We start from the raw sequence: 21,219 nt of genomic DNA, 5'->3' as shown, positions 1-21,219 counted from the left end.
ATAACTTGGTTAATATAGGTTGCACCATACAGTTAGTAACAAATAAGAGTTAGAATAGAACTTGGTGGAATTGTTCAAAAGACAGAGGAGACTAGTGATAGAGCTGGAGGATATTTAGGCTACACTAGGACTGCACTGTCTGTACATGCCTTTACATTAATAACAACACTATAATGATGGAATGGACGAGGGCAGAAGAGTGATTGTCGCTGTTGTTTGTGACAGAAACTTTTATTTCTGTTGTTATTAGTATGATTTATGACCATGCCTATGTGTGGTGCGGCCATTTGATTAAGCTGACGTTAGCTTGACAAACACGTATTCTATCATGTATTAACTAGTCCATGTGTGATAGCACACATTTCCTTGTTCAAATAGTTTGTAGTTTTTTTAATCAAACTGTCTATTTTAGGTCTCTCACCATGCAGTGGTGTAAGGTAACTTAGTACATTTACTCAAGTACTGTACTTAAGTACAATTTTGAGGTACTTTACTTGAATATTTCCATTTGGTGCTACTTTATATGTCTAATACTACATTTCAGAGGGAAATATTGTACTTTTTACTCCACTACATTTCTTTGCCACTCAGAGTTACCAGTTATCTTTCACATTAAGATGTTATAAAAATCATAATAAAGTAAACTAGTTAGTAGTAAATATAATAATTCTTAATTACTGCGCCTATTTTTAAAGATTAATATTGGCAATTGGAAATATCCCAAGCAGCATAAACACACACACACCCTTCCACAACACTCATGCTCTCTGCTGCCATGTTACAGTGTTGCCGTGACAACCAAGACAATGTCTGCTTTAACATGGGGATGGTTTTTCAGGAAAGGAAAAATGTCCGCAGTATATGGTGAACATGTTGTCATGTGAAGTTGACTTGACATGCATCACTGTGTGTGTGTGTGTGTGTGTGTGTGTGTGTGTGTGTGTGTGTGTGTGTGTGTGTGTGTGTGTGTGTGTGTCTGCTGATTTGAGATATTTTGGTTTATTCTTGAGTCACCTTGAACTCATCTAGCTCTGCAACCAAGGCCCAAAAAGCAGCCAGCCTGCTGACTTCTCTCCAGCCAGACACCAGATACCTGCATTAACAGTGTGTGTGTGTGTGCGTGCGTGCGTGCGTGCGTGCAGTATTCTTCGCGGAATTTTATTCTCGTCAGGGTAGAAAAGCCTCTCCTATAAAGCTATATCAGTGCAATTATTTTAGTTTTAGAGTTCACAGCAGTGCTTTGGTGGGTGGGTGTATGTGTTTGTGTGGGTGTATGAAGTCATCCTGCTAACCTTTACAGCTCCACTTACCACCATAAACACTCCTCTGTACAGCCGGCCAACTGGGGCTACACACTTAAACTCACTGACTCTAATCATAGTCAAACCATCAGCCTCTCAAGCTGAATTGTCATTGTCAATTGCCATTTTGTATGTTCTGCATTGTTGTCCACAGAACCGCACAGCGTGAAAGCTGAAGCAAACACATAATGAGCCACAAGCACGCAGTGTGTTTCGCTACACAGAGAACACTTTTCACACTGTTCATCACGCACATTTTTTTTTGCTTACCGTACCTCCAGTGGTTTAACATCTCACCTCATGGCAGGGACTGACACTGATTTTTCAACACGTTGTCATGCTTCTCTTTAAGTCCTGGGATGCACTTTTACCATCTATCATCTACTTAGGGCTGAATATTCTGCAGATTATTTTATTATTCATCATTTTGTCTATAAAATGTCAGAAACTAGAGAAAAATGTCTTTTGTACGTGAATATCTTGTTGTCTCTAATCTAAATGTATTCAGTTTACCATGTTTATCATATATGATACATAAAAGCTTCAAATCATTACATTTCAGAAGCTGTAACAAGCACATATTTGGCTTTTTGTCCTTAAAGAATGACACGATTATTTTATTCTCAAAATAGTTGTAGATTAATTTTCTGTCTATCAAGTGATCAATTAATCTGCGCCTCCACTATGATACCGCAGGAAACCCTGCACCCATGTTAATATGTTTTTTCTTGTCCTAATTAAGATGTTTATATAGAGTTTGCATGTTAATACCAGATGGAAATGGAGTATTGAACTGTCTTGCCACATCAGTTCCAGCTCGGAGAAGCAAATTTTGGGTGCAGCCATGAGGTGGACAAATTCATCTGTTTTGTTTTTGTTCAGTTTTGTGAAACTGGCCCACATCAGTTCCAGTATGGCTGCAGCACATGGCAGCGGTTTAAATTTGGTCACACATTCTTGAGATGAACAAACAAACCAGAGTTTTAATAAAAGGCTTCATGGTTGGTTGGTTGTAAGTGAGAGCTACAGAGAGTGTCTATAGAACTTTGGCCTTCTGAAAAGATCAAACTGAAATGCTGGTATGGAAAATGTAGTCCGCTGCATTTGAACCATGAATGACCCAGTTAGGAGGTGAGCTCTCAGCAAATCGAGCCAACGGGGAATTTTTCTGTTTTTGTATTTGTCTGCTGGCAGCTCCTGTCAAAGTCTGCACACACTACAGATCTGCATGACCCTGCCAAAGCTGCTCTCGGACTTTGCAGTGATGTTTTTGACATTTTTCACTATAATATTTCTATTCATTGTCCTGTTGATATGGGTGATGTGATGCATAGAATGGATTCTGCTGATGAATTTCGATCGTGTCATAAGGTTTTGTAGACATGACCACGCTGAACACTTTTTCATATTCGTCTGCCTTCTTTTTCTTTTTTCAGAACATGGATAAGACACAACTCCCGTCTGTGACGCTGATCGTGGGCTGTGGAGTGTCTTCGTTGACATTGTTGCTACTCATCATCATCTATGTGTCTGTCTGGAGGTGAGATAAGAAAAAAATGGGATCTAGAAAATGATCCCATTACTGAGAGTAAGAAGAAAGTTTAAGATAAACCTGTCAGCATGTACTTTGAAAAAACAATGAGGAGCAGTTTCAATATAAAACCTAAAAGTTCTCAGATTTAATGAATGATTTTTGTTGTACAACTTGACTGTGTAGAGAGATGAAAGTTCACTGTATTTTGGCTACCAGTTGTGCAGCTCAAATGCATCTGATTCATGTAGCATCATTGCGGATTTATGCACGTAAACTCCTAAATTGGGGCCTCTAATAAGTGTGCTGGTGGTCATTTTGGAAATTATTGCTCCGTTACTAAGATCTGAAGACTTCTACTTGCTTTGATGTCTGCTGTGTGGGCGCTGATTGACAGCTGTGATTGACAGTTGGCTCGCCTGCTGCTCTCCCTGGCTCCAGGACTTGCACTGAGTTGGACTATTGTTGCAATATTTCACTAAGTTTAAGGTTACTTAATTACAAAGACCTGCCCTTTTAGCACAATTTAGCTAAAATAGCTAACGTCAGCCCAAGTGTGCAGTGCTCGGTGTTCCCAGTAAGCTAACGTTAGCTTGGGTCTGAGGTAGCGGGGCTGTTTCCAGAGCGTGAAAGGTAACACCTCACACTCCTTATTTAGAAGGTCACTACATCCACCTTTATATACAGGCTGTGTATAAAACACTGTCCTGTTTCCCAGCATTGGCGCACTCTCCATAAAAGCAGCAGTTTTATCACATTTGCTCCATGGAACAGCACATCCTGTCTGCTGTACCTTAACTGCTACTTCTAGCTGTACCACATGTTCAGTGCGTGCGACGGCCGTCAGTTGACCCACATGAAATAACAGGACAATCTGGAATGCAGCTAGGGTGTGTTGCACTTAAAGATTGGAGTGTACATCTTTCTACATGGATGTAGCTACCTAGTGACCCTCCATCCAACAGAAATATAGCCACAAAACTGGCGACGGTGGGATTGATGCAGCTGTACAGGTTGCTGTAAGTTGAATTGCAGGTCTTAAATCTGCATATTTCTTCAGAGATTGTATTCCATATTTCTAGTGATAAATCTTAAGCTACTTAGTCTGCTATAAATGACGATGGGATGGATACATCTTGCGTCTTGTTGGTTGGGGAAAAACAAAACACTCCTGTTCCCAACATGAAATTGGCTAACATGAACACAACACACAGGCTGAATGAATGAAGTGCAATGAAAAAGTAGTTCAGTCTGATCATCAGGCCCATGTGAACGATGTCTGCCCCTAACCTAGCTTGCAAGGGAGTGACTGAAATACCACGTCAAAACATAAAATGCATGCTTTAGCTTGATCACTGTGATCTTGGCTACAGGTGCCAGGTGGAGCCATGTTAGGGGTTCAGTAAGTACTACACTCATTGTTTTTATGTTTCCTCTCATCTTCCTGCAGGTACATTCGCTCTGAGCGCTCAGTCATCCTCATTAACTTCTGCCTCTCCATCATCTCCTCCAATGCTCTTATTCTCATCGGACAGACACAGACACGAAATAAGGTAAGGACCAATCCCAATCTATTTGATAACATATGATCACAGTTCGCCAGATCTATTAAGAATCATCCTGCTTACTTTTGTTTGTCTTCTGTCTCAGGTCTTATGCACCTTGATCGCGGCATTTCTTCATTTCTTCTTCTTGTCCTCGTTCTGCTGGGTTCTGACAGAGGCGTGGCAGTCCTACATGGCAGTGACAGGTCGCCTCAGGAATCGCATCATACGCAAGCGTTTCCTATGTCTTGGCTGGGGTGGGTTTTTTCTTTCTGTTGTCCATCATGTTGTTCTTTTTTTCATGGTCTTTCCAGTTTCTCCTGTGTTTATGTTAATGTTATTTTCCTCCCAGGTCTCCCTGCTCTCGTGGTGGCGATCTCAGTGGGATTCACTAAGGCAAAGGGATATGGAACACAGAGCTAGTAAGCATGCTTTCCTATAGATTCACCATAGTACACCTCATGCTCTTTAACTATTTATGCAGGGATATTACACATGGTTGGGGGTTTATGTGTGCAGCATAATTAACCTCTTTCTTTCTGTGTCTCATCTATCTTTTACCATCCTCCTACTCATGCTTACTCCCCTTTACCTTTCACCTCATTCTTCCCCTGCTCTTACAACCCCTCATGTGTTTCTCCCCTTCCCTTCCCCGCTTTGCTTCTCCATCACCTCCAATCCTTCTAATCATATCATTCTACATCCGTGTTTTCCTGCTCTTCTCTCGTAGCTGCTGGCTGTCTCTGGAAGGAGGTCTTCTCTATGCATTTGTTGGACCTGCTGCAGCTGTAGTCTTGGTATTTCCTCTTTCCTCTTCGTCTGTGTTGGTTTGCTTTTAAAGCCTCTGCACACAATGGAACTTAAGCTTAGTAGTAGCATTAGCTTTCATCATGTAACAGTTTTTATTCAGTCACTTTAAAAATATATATTCAATTCAATATTTGGTTTGGATACCTCCATAAATTCATGAACAATTTTTTCAAAAGCAATCCATGGTGTGGTTTGTAATAGTAATAATGTTATTTAACATATTAATGTTTGTTTTGTGATTTTTTTTTTTGTACAAAATAGTAAAATATATAGCATAATATATAATAAAGAGATTAAACACTACACAAGATTAAAATGGGACAATAAATAAACTCAGAAAAGCAAATTCTCCTACCTTGTTAGCACTTCATACTTAACTTTTTAAAATATTTTACATTAAAGTGATTATTTTAGCTATTTTTAATATGATAGAATTTTATTTATACATGTAGTCATATGATAGTTTTTATTAGAACTATTACAACTATGTAATAACAGTAAAAAATATTAAGTTGAAAATAAATAAAAGCCTCTTTACCTTCCCTACTTCTCTGCCTCCTCCTCTCCTAACTTAACTTAACTTCCTACTTTTTGTCCCTAGCTCTTCCTTTTCCTCTTTATCTTTTTGGTTTCTTCCCTACATCCTCCTTTTCTTCCTACCTCTTAATTTTCCCTTTTTTTTACTTCCTCTTTTCCTGCAAGGAAACTATAGGAAAGAAGGAAGGGTCATTATGTTGATGAGCTAATGCTCTGCCAGACTTTGGTGGCAGTTCTGTTTTAGCCTACGTCATGTGACCTTTGATGATGAAAGGTCTCTACCAAATGAAAGAACACACTTCAGAGAATACTGACTGATTTTGCCAATTGTGTTTGTGCATTTGTTTATTTGCTGTTGGTCTCCAAATAATATCCAAACGATTATAGGCATACTTAACAGGGCTCATGGCGAGTCATAAAAATATTCAATAATATTAATTAAAAAAATATAAAATATTTAGTTTAGGATAAATAAATATTGTTAACAAAATCTGTATTCTTCATGACTTCTCTCTTCCTTTTATTTTGATCCAGAGGCAGTTTTACGATGATTGACAGGTTACTAATAATAGCTATATGGGAATATCACATATTCAAATGAAACATTTTCAAACCTCCTCTGATTATAAATTGTGCATCGGTAGGCTATAAACTAACCCTTAGCTATAAAAGAAAGGCATACATTTCATGGCTATCAGGAATTTTAAGAAAAAAATTAAAGAAACTTCATCAGAAAGTAATGCATCGTAATTATGAATGAAGAAATCTCTGCCGTGATAAAATCAACACCTGGGCTGTAATCCCATTAGTCGGATGCCCTGCTGTCTGCCTGGTCACCATATCAAAAACTGTAGATTATATTACATAACATTAGCTAACAGCTCAGAGTTCATTTAGTTAGGTTGTTATCACAGTTTAACCTACTAACGTTAGTCTGTCACTAACCTCAATCACATTTAAATCGAACATAACATAAACATAACTTGCATGCAAATAAATTGTTGCATTAACATACAAATCAAACGAAATGTACCTGAAACATTAGCTAATTAACAATACACCAAAATAGTGGTGCCCCCATCACCCAGATTGATAAGCTGTGAAGCTGAGAGGGGAGATGAAGGAGTGGTCTGCCTATTCACCACTACACTAACTGCACCAGGAGCTTTCAAGTGTGGCACCAGTGTGTCTTCATGTGCTACACAGTGATGTAATGACCCTTCCTTCTTTTATAGTTTCCTTGTCTTCCTGGCATACTTTTCTTTCCTTCCTTTACTTCCTCTTTTCCTTCCTACATTTTCTTTTTCCTTATTTATCTCCGTTCTTCCCTTAAGACTTCTTTCTTCTTGTCCCTGCAACCTCTTTTCCTCACTTACTTCCTCCTTCCCACCCCTGCCTTCTCTTTACCTTCCCTAGTTTAAAAGCATTTAACTCTTTTTAAAGGATAAGTTCACAATTTTTCAAGTGTGTCTTAAAACAACAGTCAGGTGTCCATATGAACAGTGAAAGAGGTTTTCCTCACTGTAATCATTCCTCCTGTTCATACTGACTATTAAAAGATCCTTCAAATGTGCTTTCAATGTTAGTGATGGAGGCCAAAATCCACAGTGTGTCCACACAGTCATTTAAAAGTCGATGTGAAGCTTATATGAGTCTTCGTCAGTCTGAGTTAGTCATATCAAGTGGATATCTGACACATTTACAGTCTTTTTAGCATCAAATTCCCTCTTTGTGTTTCCTCAGACAGTGTTTCCCTGTTGAGCTGCAGTGGGAGTATAGTAACAAAAGAGGGACTTTGGCACTAAAAAGACTGTAACGTTGAAAGATATCTACTTGATTTGACTCATTTGGATGCTGAAGCTTCATATTAGCTTCAGATAAACTTTTAAATACATTTTTGTACAAAGGGAGGACTGTGTTGTCCCCTATCACTTACATCATAAGTGATGGGGGTAATTATGAATGGATCTTCTAATGGTCAATATGAACAGGAGGAATGACTGTGGCAAGAAAAACTTATTTCAACGTTCATTTGGGCACATGACTGTTGTTTCAAGACAGACCTGAAAAATGGTGAACCTGTCCTTTAATAAGCATATCTACAGCGTCAGCATGTATCTGCTAAGCTAACAACATGACTTGAGCTTGGAGCTAGTGTTATTTGTGTAACCAATCCAAAAAGAAATAGCTGCTCAGTGTAAACAATGCAAATATAGTTTCAAACCTGTCAGATATCATCAATCATACAGTTTGTTGGGTATTATCCCTTACTTAACTAACAAGTAAAACACAGCTCATTTAGGAAGTGCCTATAGTACAAGTTTAATAGTGCACTCCCAAGTTGTACCAATATGGAATATAAGAACTTGGAGGCAATTACTTTAATATATCAGGACAATTTGAGAAGTTCATTGTCTATAATTGCTTACTTCTCTGTATGATATCTGATGGCTTTATTATAGAAAATATAGTAAAAAAAAAAAAAAGAGTATAAGTAAAGCAAAAGACTTACATCGATTATAAAAATCATATTGGAGATGAATTCATCTATAAATTGTCACCTCAACTTCCCTGATATTCAACCTAAACCTGAGTTAAATCACAGATATAAAGAGTGGCAGAACACACACTGCAGTGACAGTGTGTACTTCTTTCAGTAATCAAATGCATTTGCTGCAGTTTCAGTGATTCACTTCCCAGCGCTTCACTCCCACCTACAAGTGAGCAGCTTGTGTTGGGTTTGCTTTTTACACAAGTTGCTTCTCTAATGAAGAGCTACTGCTCCAATTGGCAGCCATAGTGGAGGCCCGGCCCACCCTGAGCTGCATCAGACTGGCTTTACAAGAGAATTTTATAGACAGTGAAAGCTCAAAGTGCTGAAATGGCAGGAATTACTATAGTCCCCTGCCTTTAATTTCACGCAGCTCATACTCAATGTATGATTTTTTTTTTCAAGCATGTTTTCTATATTTAAAAATGTATTTATATGTCAGCAATCCATCCTTTCATTTATTTTTATACTTCTCATGCTTCATTGAGTGCCTGATATTTTGTTTCACTAACATTTAAGATGGTAGTGTCTAGAGTACAGTGCAGAGCCTACAGTAAGTACAGCTAGCGTGTGCGTGATGTGAGTGACTATTTTATGTGCATGCTGCCGTCATCATCTTGTCATGATGAACATCATCATCATCTATCATCATCAGAGTAGTGCTGCATGTTGTGAGGAAATTAAACTGTCTTTGCTCTGCTTTAATCCTGTGCCTCTTCTCTTTGGCAGGTTAACATGGTTATTGGGATTCTCGTTTTTAACAAACTGGTGTCCAAAGACGGCATTACTGATATGAAACTAAAGGAGAGGGCGGGGTATGCCTTATACCACACATCCATTTTACACAGTGACCTATAACCAGCCTGATGGCTCAGCTTAGGGGGAGGAACACATGCAGTTATTGGCTCTTTGCCTGAAATTACGCCCTGGCCATCACTCCAGACTTTGGCAAATTGGCTGAAGATGACGACTCAATTTTTTAACACCAGCAGAATGAGAGGGATAGGAAAAAAAGATAGAGAAATGTGACTGAATTAATCAAAAATAAGATAATAGACCAAAAATAAAATGTGTTTCTCATCCAGCTAAGACTATGATCAATGCTTCTGACTTGGAGCTAGATGGAGACTAGCGGAGGGAAAGAAAGAACAAGATAGATGTGGGGAAGGCTGTCTGGTTATTGGTCCTGCACAGACTGAGCAAGATGATGACTCATCTCATTGCTTTCTTTTATGTTTCAAATGTGTGGCATTTTCCTCCAGCTGCTCTTTGTTTGCAGGTGTTGCTATTGATGTAAAGTTCTGTAAATCCATCTGTGTCTTTTTTCTACCTGTTTGGTTGTTTCCTGTAAAGGGAAGCAGGGCTTTTAAACAGCAAAATCTCACTAAAAAGTATATTCAAGGAAAGATATGGTTTATCACAACTTTTGGTTTGGTAATTTTGGTAGCTCTGGTCACTGCTTCTGTTGATTATGATACTATTGTACTCAACAAAGTAATTGATAAATCTTGTAATGTTGTGACATTACACAAAACAAAAAAGAGATCTCAACAATGCTATCATAACCAATAGAACTGATATATAGGTACAAAAATAAGTTGTAATAAACCATGGTTTTCCTTTCAAATCGTCTCGTCTTGTAAGTCATTATCATTCCCTTAAATTACAGGTCAGATCAGTGAAGTTATGATAAAAAGAGATAAGGTTGACCCGACAAACCACTTTGCTGCTACACACTGGGATTGATATTGGCCTTTTCTGAAAGGAACACTCACTTTTAATGGAAGCTATTTTCCCTTGCTTCCAACTGTTCCAAGCTACTTTAAAAAAACTTCCCAGAGATTTGTATCAATCTCCTCAACCGACTGTGGCTTTGACAGTAAGCAGGCATATTTGTTCCTTTAATTATCGGTTGTCCTAGAACGTCCTTACTATAACTACGAGCACCTAGAAAACCTACCCTGAAAAATCGTTATTTGCACATTATATTTTTTCACATAATATTCCAATAATACATGATTTATGTGGCATGAGCATTGTGATAAATGTCACTTGGCTATTGGTATCAGCTTTCAAAAAGCCATTAGTCAAACCACAGAGCACACATGCACCCTGCTCCCCTTTACCCCGCAGGCTATTCTGTCTCCATTGGCATTGTTGGTGCATTCAAATGTTATTTTCTTTCTCTCTCTGAAAAAAATGTTTGCTTTCTTCAATGATCTCTCTGTTCAACTGTACCTGTTTTTGCTGTCTGAAATGTCATGTTTGAGTTTGCACAGAATCCCCTCTCTCTCACTCAGGGCTCTTCAATCAGGAATACATCAGTCTCAGAAGCCCCCTCCCATGTCATCAGTGATTGGGTAAAAATACCTGCCCATCCCACCCTCTTCTTAAAGTATGGCTACCAGCCCTGCCCATCACCAAACCTGCTGAATCCTCTAGCAAGCACCTCTGATTGGCTTAATATTACTCCTCCTGCATATTTACCTCACTATTTCACTGTTGACCTTGCAGTATATCTGACCTCCTGTTAGCTGGGTAGAACATAATACATTAATTCTTAGGCTCTGACCATTGCTGAAATGCTTCTAGAGAAACTTTGACTCTTGCAACAATAACAAATGCTAGCTGCACTGCAGTAGTATTAATATTCCTATTTACTTGAATGGTGTGGGAATGCGTGTGTGTGCAAGGTTAGTATGGTAGTAATAATGACATCTATAGTGTGTGTACTCAACTGAGGAAGTAATTCGTAGAAACATAGATTGTCTGACAGTGAAGATTGGTGAGATTGCTGCTTAAAATGATTTTCTTTCACGTTCAGTGTGAATGTCACTTAAGACAGTTTTCCCCTCGGTTAATTTCGTGTAGTAATTTGTCACAACTCAAGTTCAAATAGCTGTTATGGGAATATTATGGGAGTTGGGATCATTGAGATAAATAGTTGGTGGTGCTGATTCTCTAGTTGGATGCCAATAAAGCATTACAGAGGAAGATGACAATAAGATGGCGTAAAATGATGAACATGATGGAAATATGACTTGTATCTTTGTTTAATGTATTAATTTGAGAAACGTTACAGTCTCATTGATCCACACACTGATGTGCCTCTATTTTTAGTCTCTTCATTGGACGCTTAAGTTGCATGCTTCATGAACATCATGATTTATTCGCTACTGTTTATTCCATTGCATTTTCTTTTCATCAAAACACCAACTTTTCCACCTCAGCCAAGCACAAAGATTTTTTGCGATGTTTCAACCATTTTTTTCGAACTTCGTTGATTCCACTGAGGTGGATGGAAACGCACTGACAGACAGCTGATGTCAACCTGTCATCTGTTTCCGGTGTTCATTTGGTCTCTTGGAGTGGTGCTCTCCACTGCTGTCACATGTGATGTCAAACAACTCTCCAGTTGTCCTTGCCGAGGGGGGGCCTGTCTTTAAGTTGTGGAAGATATGTTCACATACTTCCATCTTACTATTCTCAGCAGGTATCTGGCTGTTGTAATTCACTGACTAGACAATCAGCAGGCACACAACATCAATGGCCATTACCACAGTGTGTAAATCAGGAAACACATCTGGGTCCAGGTCATAGTGGCATCAAGCTAAGTAAAGGATTTGTGGATGATCCCAGGATATGATGGAGACATACAGTGTGTTCTGAGTCTTCCCTGGGGTCTCCTGCCATCTCCACATGGAGTCTTCTAGGACACATCTTTTGATGAACCACCTTAGCTGGCTCCTATCAGCAATTCTACTCTTCTTTGTGTTCTTTGTGGATATCAGAGCTCTTCAGGTTGTCTCTGAGGGTGAGCTCCCGTCCAGGGGGAATTGGAAAGGGTCTCCAAAGGTGTGATCTCACACCAAGGGCAATAACTAACCCACCTCTGAATCAGCATAAATGGAAAAGGGGCATCTCACTCAGTTGAGATGAATAATAAATAGGTTTATTCAAGTAGGACTGTCTTGATTAGATTGAAGATTTTAGACAAATCATATCTTGAAGTGAGTCAAATTTTAACTAATTTATCATGGTCAGAACGACGATAGTTACAAATTACAGAATAATACATTTTTGGTTATTGGTATTGCACAGATTTAGCATTGCACTTCTATAACACTTTTGGACTCACAATTGACATTTTTTAAAAAAGGGAAAAAATCAATGCAGCAGAATCAGAGATATTGTCTTTTTATTCCACAAATTCTTCTTCTTTGCCAAACCTGGTGCCTACAATGCCACTATCCACAATGCAACTCAGACATTCTGGTGTGTTATGCTAGTAGCAGCCAATATAGCCTTGAGGTACATTATCAGAGATGAGCAGCGGGCTACAGAGGTCCAGTAACCTCACATCTTTCTAACACCCCCCACACCCCCATTTTCAAACTTGTATCTTCAGCCCCAACTGACACTGACTCAAGTGACAGCCCTTGAGGCATATGTAGTAGTACTCCCCAACACCTTTGATGTGTAAAATTGGTGGAGTTCCACTTGAAATGTATGTGAACATGATCTTACTGGTCTGGACTGATGTTTTATTTTTGCTTGTAGTTGACTCTGTGGTGGACAAAGAAAAGGAAAGAAAATGTTTTTCCTCCCTTTTACTGACCCTCCACCACTCTCCACCCACTTGCCTCTCCTGCATGCGTTTCTCAAGGTTCAAATGCAAAACATGTTTAATGAAGCTAATTAATTTGTGCTGCATCTAATTAAGCGCACAGCAGCATCTGCACCAGACAGGTCGGCTCACACCTCGGAGACAGGCCTTGCTGCTGAGTCCGCTGCCACCCCCTCCTCACCACCTCCCAAAATTAGAGGCTAATTCACTGAGAAAATTAAAACAGACAGGAGAGGCCTAATTCCACCCAACACTGGAGTTTGTTTCCTCCTTAACAAATGCTTAAATGCTTTCAATCGTCAAGCCTGTCTATTTACAGGTTGTAATAGTATGTTAATCAAACATTAAGCTTTTAGACAAAAAGGTCTTTTTAGCTTAAACAAGTTCTACCCATTCCTAGCATTCCATTTGATGCAAAGCTTTTGAACACCTTGTGAAGCACAGAGAAGGTTTATGTTTGACTCAGGGACTAAATTGTACCCGATCCATTTGATGTTTGTCCCTATTGGATATCTATTTATTTAGCTTAATGCATCTCACCCCACCCACCCAACCACCCACCTTTTGCCTCTCAATCCTTAAGTCTGGGGAAATGGTGTTGTATTTCAAAAAGTGTTGATTGCTTTTTAATATCACTGCCTACAGCGTACATTTAGTGGCTGTATTGCCCTTTTACTTGAAATTGAATTTCTTCCATTATGTGATTTTTAATCCAGGCATCCAGGGGCTACAAAAATCGATTCCCTCAGCTCTTCAGCTTTAATTGTTGTTTAGCAGGAGGCCATATGGTAACAGATTAGTTTGTTATTACTTGTCAATATCGCCAATGTTGTATTCGGTCTTTGTCTAGCTACGAGAGTGGAGGGATATACAGACTTATAAATTGAACCCTGGTGATTTGGGGCTTTTTGGGAATATAAAGTTATATGGTTTCTCTGGGATCATACCAGGAAATCATCTGTTACTGTTTTTAGGCGTATGCTGTTGGAAATACATATAGAAAAATCAATACCATATCCTTCAGTGAACTCATTAAGCAAAATCCACCCAAAAAACAGCTTTCATTGGGGTCCATTTTGTAGTTTTATCGCATTTTCCTGAATAACTGGCCACAGGCAGACAACATGGCATGGCACTGATGTATTTCTAGAAAATCAATAGTAAATATCAGATTTTGGTGTCAGTCCATATAAGAGACTGACATTCAGAAGACACAGAGAAGGAATTATGTGAATTCAATGAGAAAGTATCTGGGAATCAAAGTGAAGTCACTTACTGAATAGAGCTGTGAAATAGGATGAGCTGCTTCTTCCAAAACTATTCTTCTCTACTGTAAGTTTGCATTTGAAAGGTTTTATTGCTGGGCTGGGCAATATGACCAAAATCTCATATCCCGATATAGGTCATTTCATATCCTGATAACGATACCTATCCTGATATAGCACATTTTAATTCAATGAATAAATAGTTAGTCACTCATTACGTTGCTATAAGTGCAATAAAAACTTTGCAAGTAAAAAAGAAAGAAGATTAATTTATCAGTGTAATCAGCGCAAAAGACAGACAGACTCCAAATGACGAAAAATATTACCGTAAAGAGTGTGAGTTGCGTCAGAAGAAAATAAATGATCGAGCATCATATGAAATGATAGACGCTTTTCTCTTGTCACACGATATATATCGTCATATCGCACTGCCCTATTTCATTGATATCCTCAAAGTTCCTCAACATAGAAACACGGATGGTCTCCTGGATGATCTAACAGTTATATAGGTTTATATCATAGCTGTCAGTTTTAATTATTTCTGCGTACTTCATCAGTTTGATATGGAAAATTGCTCTAAATACGGAAATACAATCGCTTTTGCTCTGGAAAAGAAGGCGTGTCCTAACCAGTTGTGTCTTCATTAGTTCCACTAAATATATGCAAATATATGCTCTTTACGCTTATTTTTACAATATTAGTTGCATTTTTGTGAATAATATTGGACAGTGATAACACATGACTACAAGTCTCTCATCAGGACAGGTAAATAGTCAACTCACCACTTTGTAAACTCTCCACCAGCTACGATCTCGACCTCATAGACAAGCAAGACCCTCTCTGCATCCATTTTAACATCGGAGGAAACAGCAAAGTAAACATGGAGGGATTAAACACTGGCTGCAATCCAGGCCACATGGATCTTTTCTGCAAGCATCCTGGTAGCCAGTGTATAAGCAGTGGATAATAAACTGGATGACCTCCGTGCCCACATCAGTTTCCAATGGAATATCAGGAACTGTAATGTCCTTTGTTTCACCGAAACTTGGCTAAATAATGGAATACTGGGAAGCGCCATTCAACCAGGTGTCTCTTTTTCTGTATACTGATCTGACAGAACAGAGGAGGAAGAAAAAAGAAGGAGGCATGTGCTTTATGGTGAATAACAAATGGTGTGACAGCAGGAATATTAAAATGCTATCCCGTTCCCGATCACCTGATCTGGAGTTATTGTCAGTCAAATGCAGACTGCACTTTCTACCAAGGGAATTTACATCAGTCATGATTACAGCAGTCTACATCCCACCACAAGTGTGCACAGAGACTGCCCTGTCAGATCTTTGCAAAAACTTTAACTACTCACTGATTGGTAATCCTGATGCTGCGCTCATTGTAGCTGGAGACTTCAATCAGGCTAACCTTAAGAAGGTGATGCCTGCCTTCCACCAACATATTGACTGCACCACAAGGGGAAACAAACATGCGGTTACCTTGAAATGTGCAAAACAAACTCCAACGCATGCCCCCAGTGACACAAGAGGTCAGAAAATGGTCAGGCCAATCAGAGGCCACCCTAGAGTTTGCACTACATGATGCAGTCTGATGCAAGTTCCTGGATATCACTGGCAAGTCTGTGTTGGATTTAGTTTGTTAAACAATAGAAGCAGCTGTACCCAAAACTACAGTTAAAACATTCCACAACCAGAAACCTTGCAATACCAGAACCGTCTGCAATGCCATAAACACATGCACTGCAGCCTACAACTTAGGGCTGCAGTCTGGAAACATGGACAATTATAAAACAGCAGCCTACAACGTAAGAAAAGCAGTGAAGGAGGCAAAAAGGAATTATGGGAAAAAAAGTGGAACTATAATTCCAGGAGGACAATCCCAGAAGCATGTGGCAAAGTGTAAGAACTATGACAGGTTACAAGCTGACTGGCCCCTCCTTGTCAAGTGCTGATGCATCTCTAGCAAGTGAGCCAAACAACTTTTATGCTTGCTATGAGGCCATCAGCAGCCAACAAGCAAAAACAGCTGAAGTAGAGATTAATGGATGGGTGTGTGAACCTCTCACACCTATCACCCTTTCTGACATCAGGAGGGTTTTCAAGCATGTGAACACCAAGAAAACAGCAGGACCAGATGGTATCAGTGGGAGGATCCTCAAACTAGTGCCGGTGGTCACAATGACATTCAACCTGTCCCTGACTCAGTCTGTCAGACCCACATGCTTCAAGAAGTCCACCATCATTCCTGTGCCCAAGAAAACAAGACCAGCCTGCCTGAATGACAACCGCCCAGTGGCACTCACCTCTGTAGTGATGAAGTGCTTTGAACGGCTGGTCAAGGATTACAAGTGCTCCTCACTACCCAGCACACTGGACCCACTACAGTTTGCCTACAGTCCCAGTTGATCAACAGAAGACACCATAGCACACATCCTCCACACCACCCTCTTTCACTTGGAGAAGAAAGGGAGCTATGTGAGATTACTGTTCATTGACTACAGTTCAGCCTTTAACACCATAGTTCCCTCCAGGCTCGTCACAAAGCTCAAGGACCTGGGATTAAACACTTCTGTGCATGTGGCTTGTCCTTGACTTCCTGACGGGCAGATACCATGTGGTGAAGTAGGTGGATACAACTCTTCTACCCTCATCCTTAACACTGGAGCACCCCAAGGCTGTGTTTTGAGCCCCCTTCTGTAATCCCTGTACACACACACCATTGTAGCCACTTTCGACTCCAACACCATCATTAAGTTTGCTGACGACACAGCTGTGGTGGGCCTGATTACAGATAATGAAAAGGCCTACCTAAAGGAAGTAGAGGACCTGACCCTCTGGTGTCAGGACAACAACCCACTCCTGAACGTCAGCAAGACTAAAGAGTTGATAGTGGATGGAATGTCGCCCCTCTTAATATCAACAGGTCCTTGGTGGAGAGTGTGAACACCTTAAAGTACTTTGGTGTCCACATCACCGAGGGCCTGACCTAGGCACTGCATACTGACTCAGTGGTGAGAAAGGTGAGGCAGAGACTATTTTACCTCAGACGCTTGAGGAAATTCTGGGTATCCCCTCAAATACTGAGGAATTTCTACTCCTGCACCATCAAGAGCATCCTGAACATCACTGCCTGGAACAGAAACAGCAAGGAACAGGGCCGCAAGGCCTTGCAAAGAGTGGTTTGTTTGGCTGAACATACAATAGGCAGTGCCTTACCTTGCCTAAAGGATATTTACCACAAGAATAAGGCTAGAATAAGGCTTCTTCCCGACCGCTGCTGCAGCCAGGAAGAAGGTACTGGATACACTAGGCCAGCACTGAGAAGCTCAGGACGAGCTTCTACCCTCAGGCCACTAGGATCCTAAATGAGGTCACTGCCTAATTGTGCTCACCAAAGTAATTGCTGAGATCTCCAAATGCGGCAATATTGCTAAAAATAGCTCCAACAGGGCAAAAATCACAAGCAGTCAGATGATCAGACAGGTTGTAAACAAACCCCCGGGTCGAACACAAATTACACTCTCTATGTCCTTATGTTCATGCAGGTTTACGTGGACCATGCAAGTGTAGTCAATAATTTGCTCATGTGTGAACACATCTACATATGCATACCGCCAAAATATTATAAACAGAACAGCATGTGTATCTACTTCTGTTTTGGAATGTATGTGGCCCTTAAACTTGTTTGGAAGAGAAAATGAAGGTTACTGTTAAAATTAATAGATTTTGTCATCTGACGATTATTTTTAGGGATTTCACAGTATCCCAAGATCTGGACAATGACTTTGCTGATTGTGTATAGGCTTGTACTTCTGTCTCTTAATCAAAGAACCAAATATTTTCTAACACAGCTGTTTTTTCTTTGTATTGATGTTTCAGTTGGGAGAGTTTCGAGCCTATCCATTTCATGCCTTGGAAGTGCTCCAATTGTCAGAAAACCTTGTTGTCTATGTGGACAATGAATTTTGCTTTCAGAACCTTGAACAACAAAAATGCCTCCTCCCAATTTGCAACTCTACCAGAGTTGGCTGGTTTTGCTGGTTGAGGGAACACACAGTCAAACAAGTACATTGAACTAATTGATGTTATAAACCACTTTCATTGTAACTGAGGGTTTTTTTTTCTTTTTGAGTGCTCATTGTGATTGCTGATAGAGCCTGTTACTTGTACATGTGTGCATGTGGATTCATGAGAGTGGAAGTCTGAGATGTATGTAACATTAGAGCTTGGTATCAATCGTTATAAGCAGTCACCACAGATAGGGATGAGCAGGGGTGAGGCACATCTAGCACATTGTTATCATCAGAGCAGCAGAGATGTAAATCCTCAGCAGGCAGATGAAATGCATGGAATTAGGTGTTTAGATGAAGGCTTTTTGTATTACAAGCAGATAAATGGTTGAGTGGGTAAAATATTGAGAGCGAGTCCCAGTGCCTTCAGGCAAATAAACCAGTGGTTTGTGAAGAGAAACAGACATCATGTGAAATCTACAATATACACCAATGGCTATGTCTTGGCCCCATCTCCCCCGTCCCCCGAGTCACACACACACAGGTAAAACCCCAAAAACACACACAAAACTCCGAGCTGGACCGTAGCCCTGAGAGAGAGATTGTGTGAGAACACTGTGACTCACTGTTTGCGTGACTGTTTGTGCGTGCTCGTACGCGCACGCGCATCTGTGCAAGTCTGTGTGTAGGTGCATTGTATCTGTTTGTGTATGTTACAGCGTGTTAATTTGACTTTGCAGTCAGATGACAGTGCCACTGTACAATATGACGCTCAAATGTGCCAAGTGCGGAGTTATCTCTTCGGCTGACGTTTCCACCACAGCTACCAGTAACGCCATGTTAGTCCCGCTAATTATTTTTCCTTAACTCTTTTTACCTCTGTTCTCTTCTCTACTGTACGCCTCCCTTCTTCCCCCTCACTTGATTGGTTCTCTTTCCTTTATCCCTCTGTCATTTTTTCTTCTCCCTGATGGCCTGGCAGGGAGGATTTCACTCAGTATGAGAGGCTCCTGAAGACAAACTATGTTTACTGTATATGTATATAAATCTGCATATGTAACTGATGGTTGAATAAGAGTGTGTGTGTGTGTGTGTGTGTGTGTGTGTCTGTGTGCTTGTGTGTGTGTGTATGTGTGTGCATGCATGCGTGTGTGTGTGTGTATGAGTGTGTGTTTGTTCCTGTGTGTTTAGAGACCAGCAGAGCCACAAAGCTGATTAGAACAAATGTTGAGGAAGCCATAGCTATAGATGCAGAGAGGAAAGCAATACACTTTGACTGTCTCAGTTGGTGTTTAGGATCTATGAGTGCCTATATGGATCTTTTTCATTATTTTCAACCTGGGTCTTTTTTTCCTACCGTCAGCTATTTTCCTAAAAGAGTCTCGTCATAACTATAGACATTGATTGCAGGGAGTGTTGCTCTGTGTTATAGTCCACAGACACAGCTTCTCTAGGTTTTAAATAGCTGGGACTGAACAATTATCACAGAACATTTCACTTCATACTCTGTCATGTGACATTGCTGCCACCATCACACACCATACACATTATAGGCCTACATTTTTTCCGGCTAGTGGTTGCAAATACTCCAAGGAGTAAAAAACATCAAAAATATAAACAGAAATATGTGGAAAAAATGTAATCATCCACATGCCACTGCAACAAATTCAGATCTGTCAATTTCATTTCGTTCTGCTCCTGTGTGTTATCTATTTTGTGTATTGACAGAGTGTCTTCCTAAATGACACGGGGGAGATCTAAATGCAATAGGGAACTAATTTAAAATATTGAAGTAATAATGTTTATTCCTATCACATCATGGTGCAATGACTATTTTTGCTGCCAACCTCGTCCTGTCCTGATCCCGTCACATTTTAGTCCTGATTCTTTTTTTTACTCTTCCTAAATTACATGTGTAGATTTCTATACAAAAGGAAATACTTTTAAATATTCAAATAATAATTCTGGTCTCATAAAGGTTCCATTTTTTTTGTTGCCAACCTCAATCTTTTCAGTCGTCTTTCAGTAGTAGTATATATTCCCTTTGTTGATATATAAATAGCCAACACTTTTAAATATTCAAATACTAATGGTCCCATTATGGTCCCATGATTTTTTTTTGTTGCCGCCATGCTGACTATAGAGTCTCTCCTTATATATGTGTAGGTCTGTACTAGTACTGTACTATAGGCAACAATTAAATATTCAGATAATACTGTTAAGGCCTATACACTGTACCTTCCTCGCTTACTGGCTCCTTTCTGAGGATAATCATACAATATGCCCCTGCGTTGAAACTGTAGTTCAGCATATGAAACAAAATCAAATGATAAAATCTTTTGGAATTCACAAGTTTCACAATTAGATGTCTATGTCTATTGTAAACACAAGATTTAATCAGCATTATATCGATCATAAAAACATGAGTAAATTCCTTGTTGCATGTTACCACTCTTGTTACTCTTGTGTTGATATGTTTCACTAGTTTGTAATGCCAGATGAAGATACTGAAGTCAGCAGAAAAAAAGACTGCTAATTACTGCTAAGACGTTGACACTCTGCAGTTTGTATTTACTGAAAAAAACACATGAAAATAGTTCACAGCAGTTTCAGTAGTATCTCTAACACTATGTGGGTGTTACTGGGTGGGTGGATGTGTTGTAATCACTTTTAGGATTAACTTTATATTTCCTGCTACTGGTGGTATCTGAGAACAGCACTCCCTGCAAATGAAGAAGGAGGTCTACAGTAAAATAATAATAATCATAAACAATTGGTATGGAAAACAAGTTCCAGATTGAAAATAAGTGGCCATTCAGCCCTTTTGAAGCTGATATGTTGTGCCAGTTTTCAGCATTTTTACACTCTGACCGATTTCATACCAGAACTGACTTTGAGGTTGTGAGTGTTACTGTGGGCAGGGTGGGAAAGCCTCTGAAACAGGATTCACAGAATGGGACACATCAAATTTCAAATGATGTCAAGGAAATTAATGACCAACATCATCAAACCCAAATACTGACGGCTTTGCT

The 21,219-nt window shown here is 39.8% G+C and overlaps 1 protein-coding gene across 2 annotated transcripts in view; it reads left to right on the top strand.

The window, feature by feature from the left end:
- The window catches only part of adgrb1a (adhesion G protein-coupled receptor B1a), a 169,598-nt gene that overhangs the window by 137,035 nt on the left and 11,344 nt on the right, over positions 1 to 21,219 (top strand). The window contains exons 19-25 of one of the 2 annotated variants that reach the window (XM_044359261.1): positions 2,738 to 2,841; positions 4,283 to 4,385; positions 4,483 to 4,633; positions 4,729 to 4,798; positions 5,107 to 5,173; positions 9,004 to 9,089; positions 18,928 to 19,026. In XM_044359261.1, the coding sequence (XP_044215196.1) occupies positions 2,738 to 2,841; positions 4,283 to 4,385; positions 4,483 to 4,633; positions 4,729 to 4,798; positions 5,107 to 5,173; positions 9,004 to 9,089; positions 18,928 to 19,026 (680 nt within the window). Of the gene's footprint in view, positions 1 to 2,737; positions 2,842 to 4,282; positions 4,386 to 4,482; positions 4,634 to 4,728; positions 4,799 to 5,106; positions 5,174 to 9,003; positions 9,090 to 10,574; positions 10,635 to 18,927; positions 19,027 to 21,219 lie in introns of both variants that reach the window. The other variant, XM_044359259.1, reaches the window with a different exon arrangement.

Source organism: Thunnus albacares, chromosome 8 (genome assembly GCF_914725855.1).
Source record: "Thunnus albacares chromosome 8, fThuAlb1.1, whole genome shotgun sequence".
Taxonomy (NCBI): Eukaryota; Metazoa; Chordata; class Actinopteri; order Scombriformes; family Scombridae; genus Thunnus; species Thunnus albacares.
The sequence above is the reverse complement of the archived record's forward strand: the minus strand, read 5'-3'. Positions and strand labels throughout refer to the sequence as shown.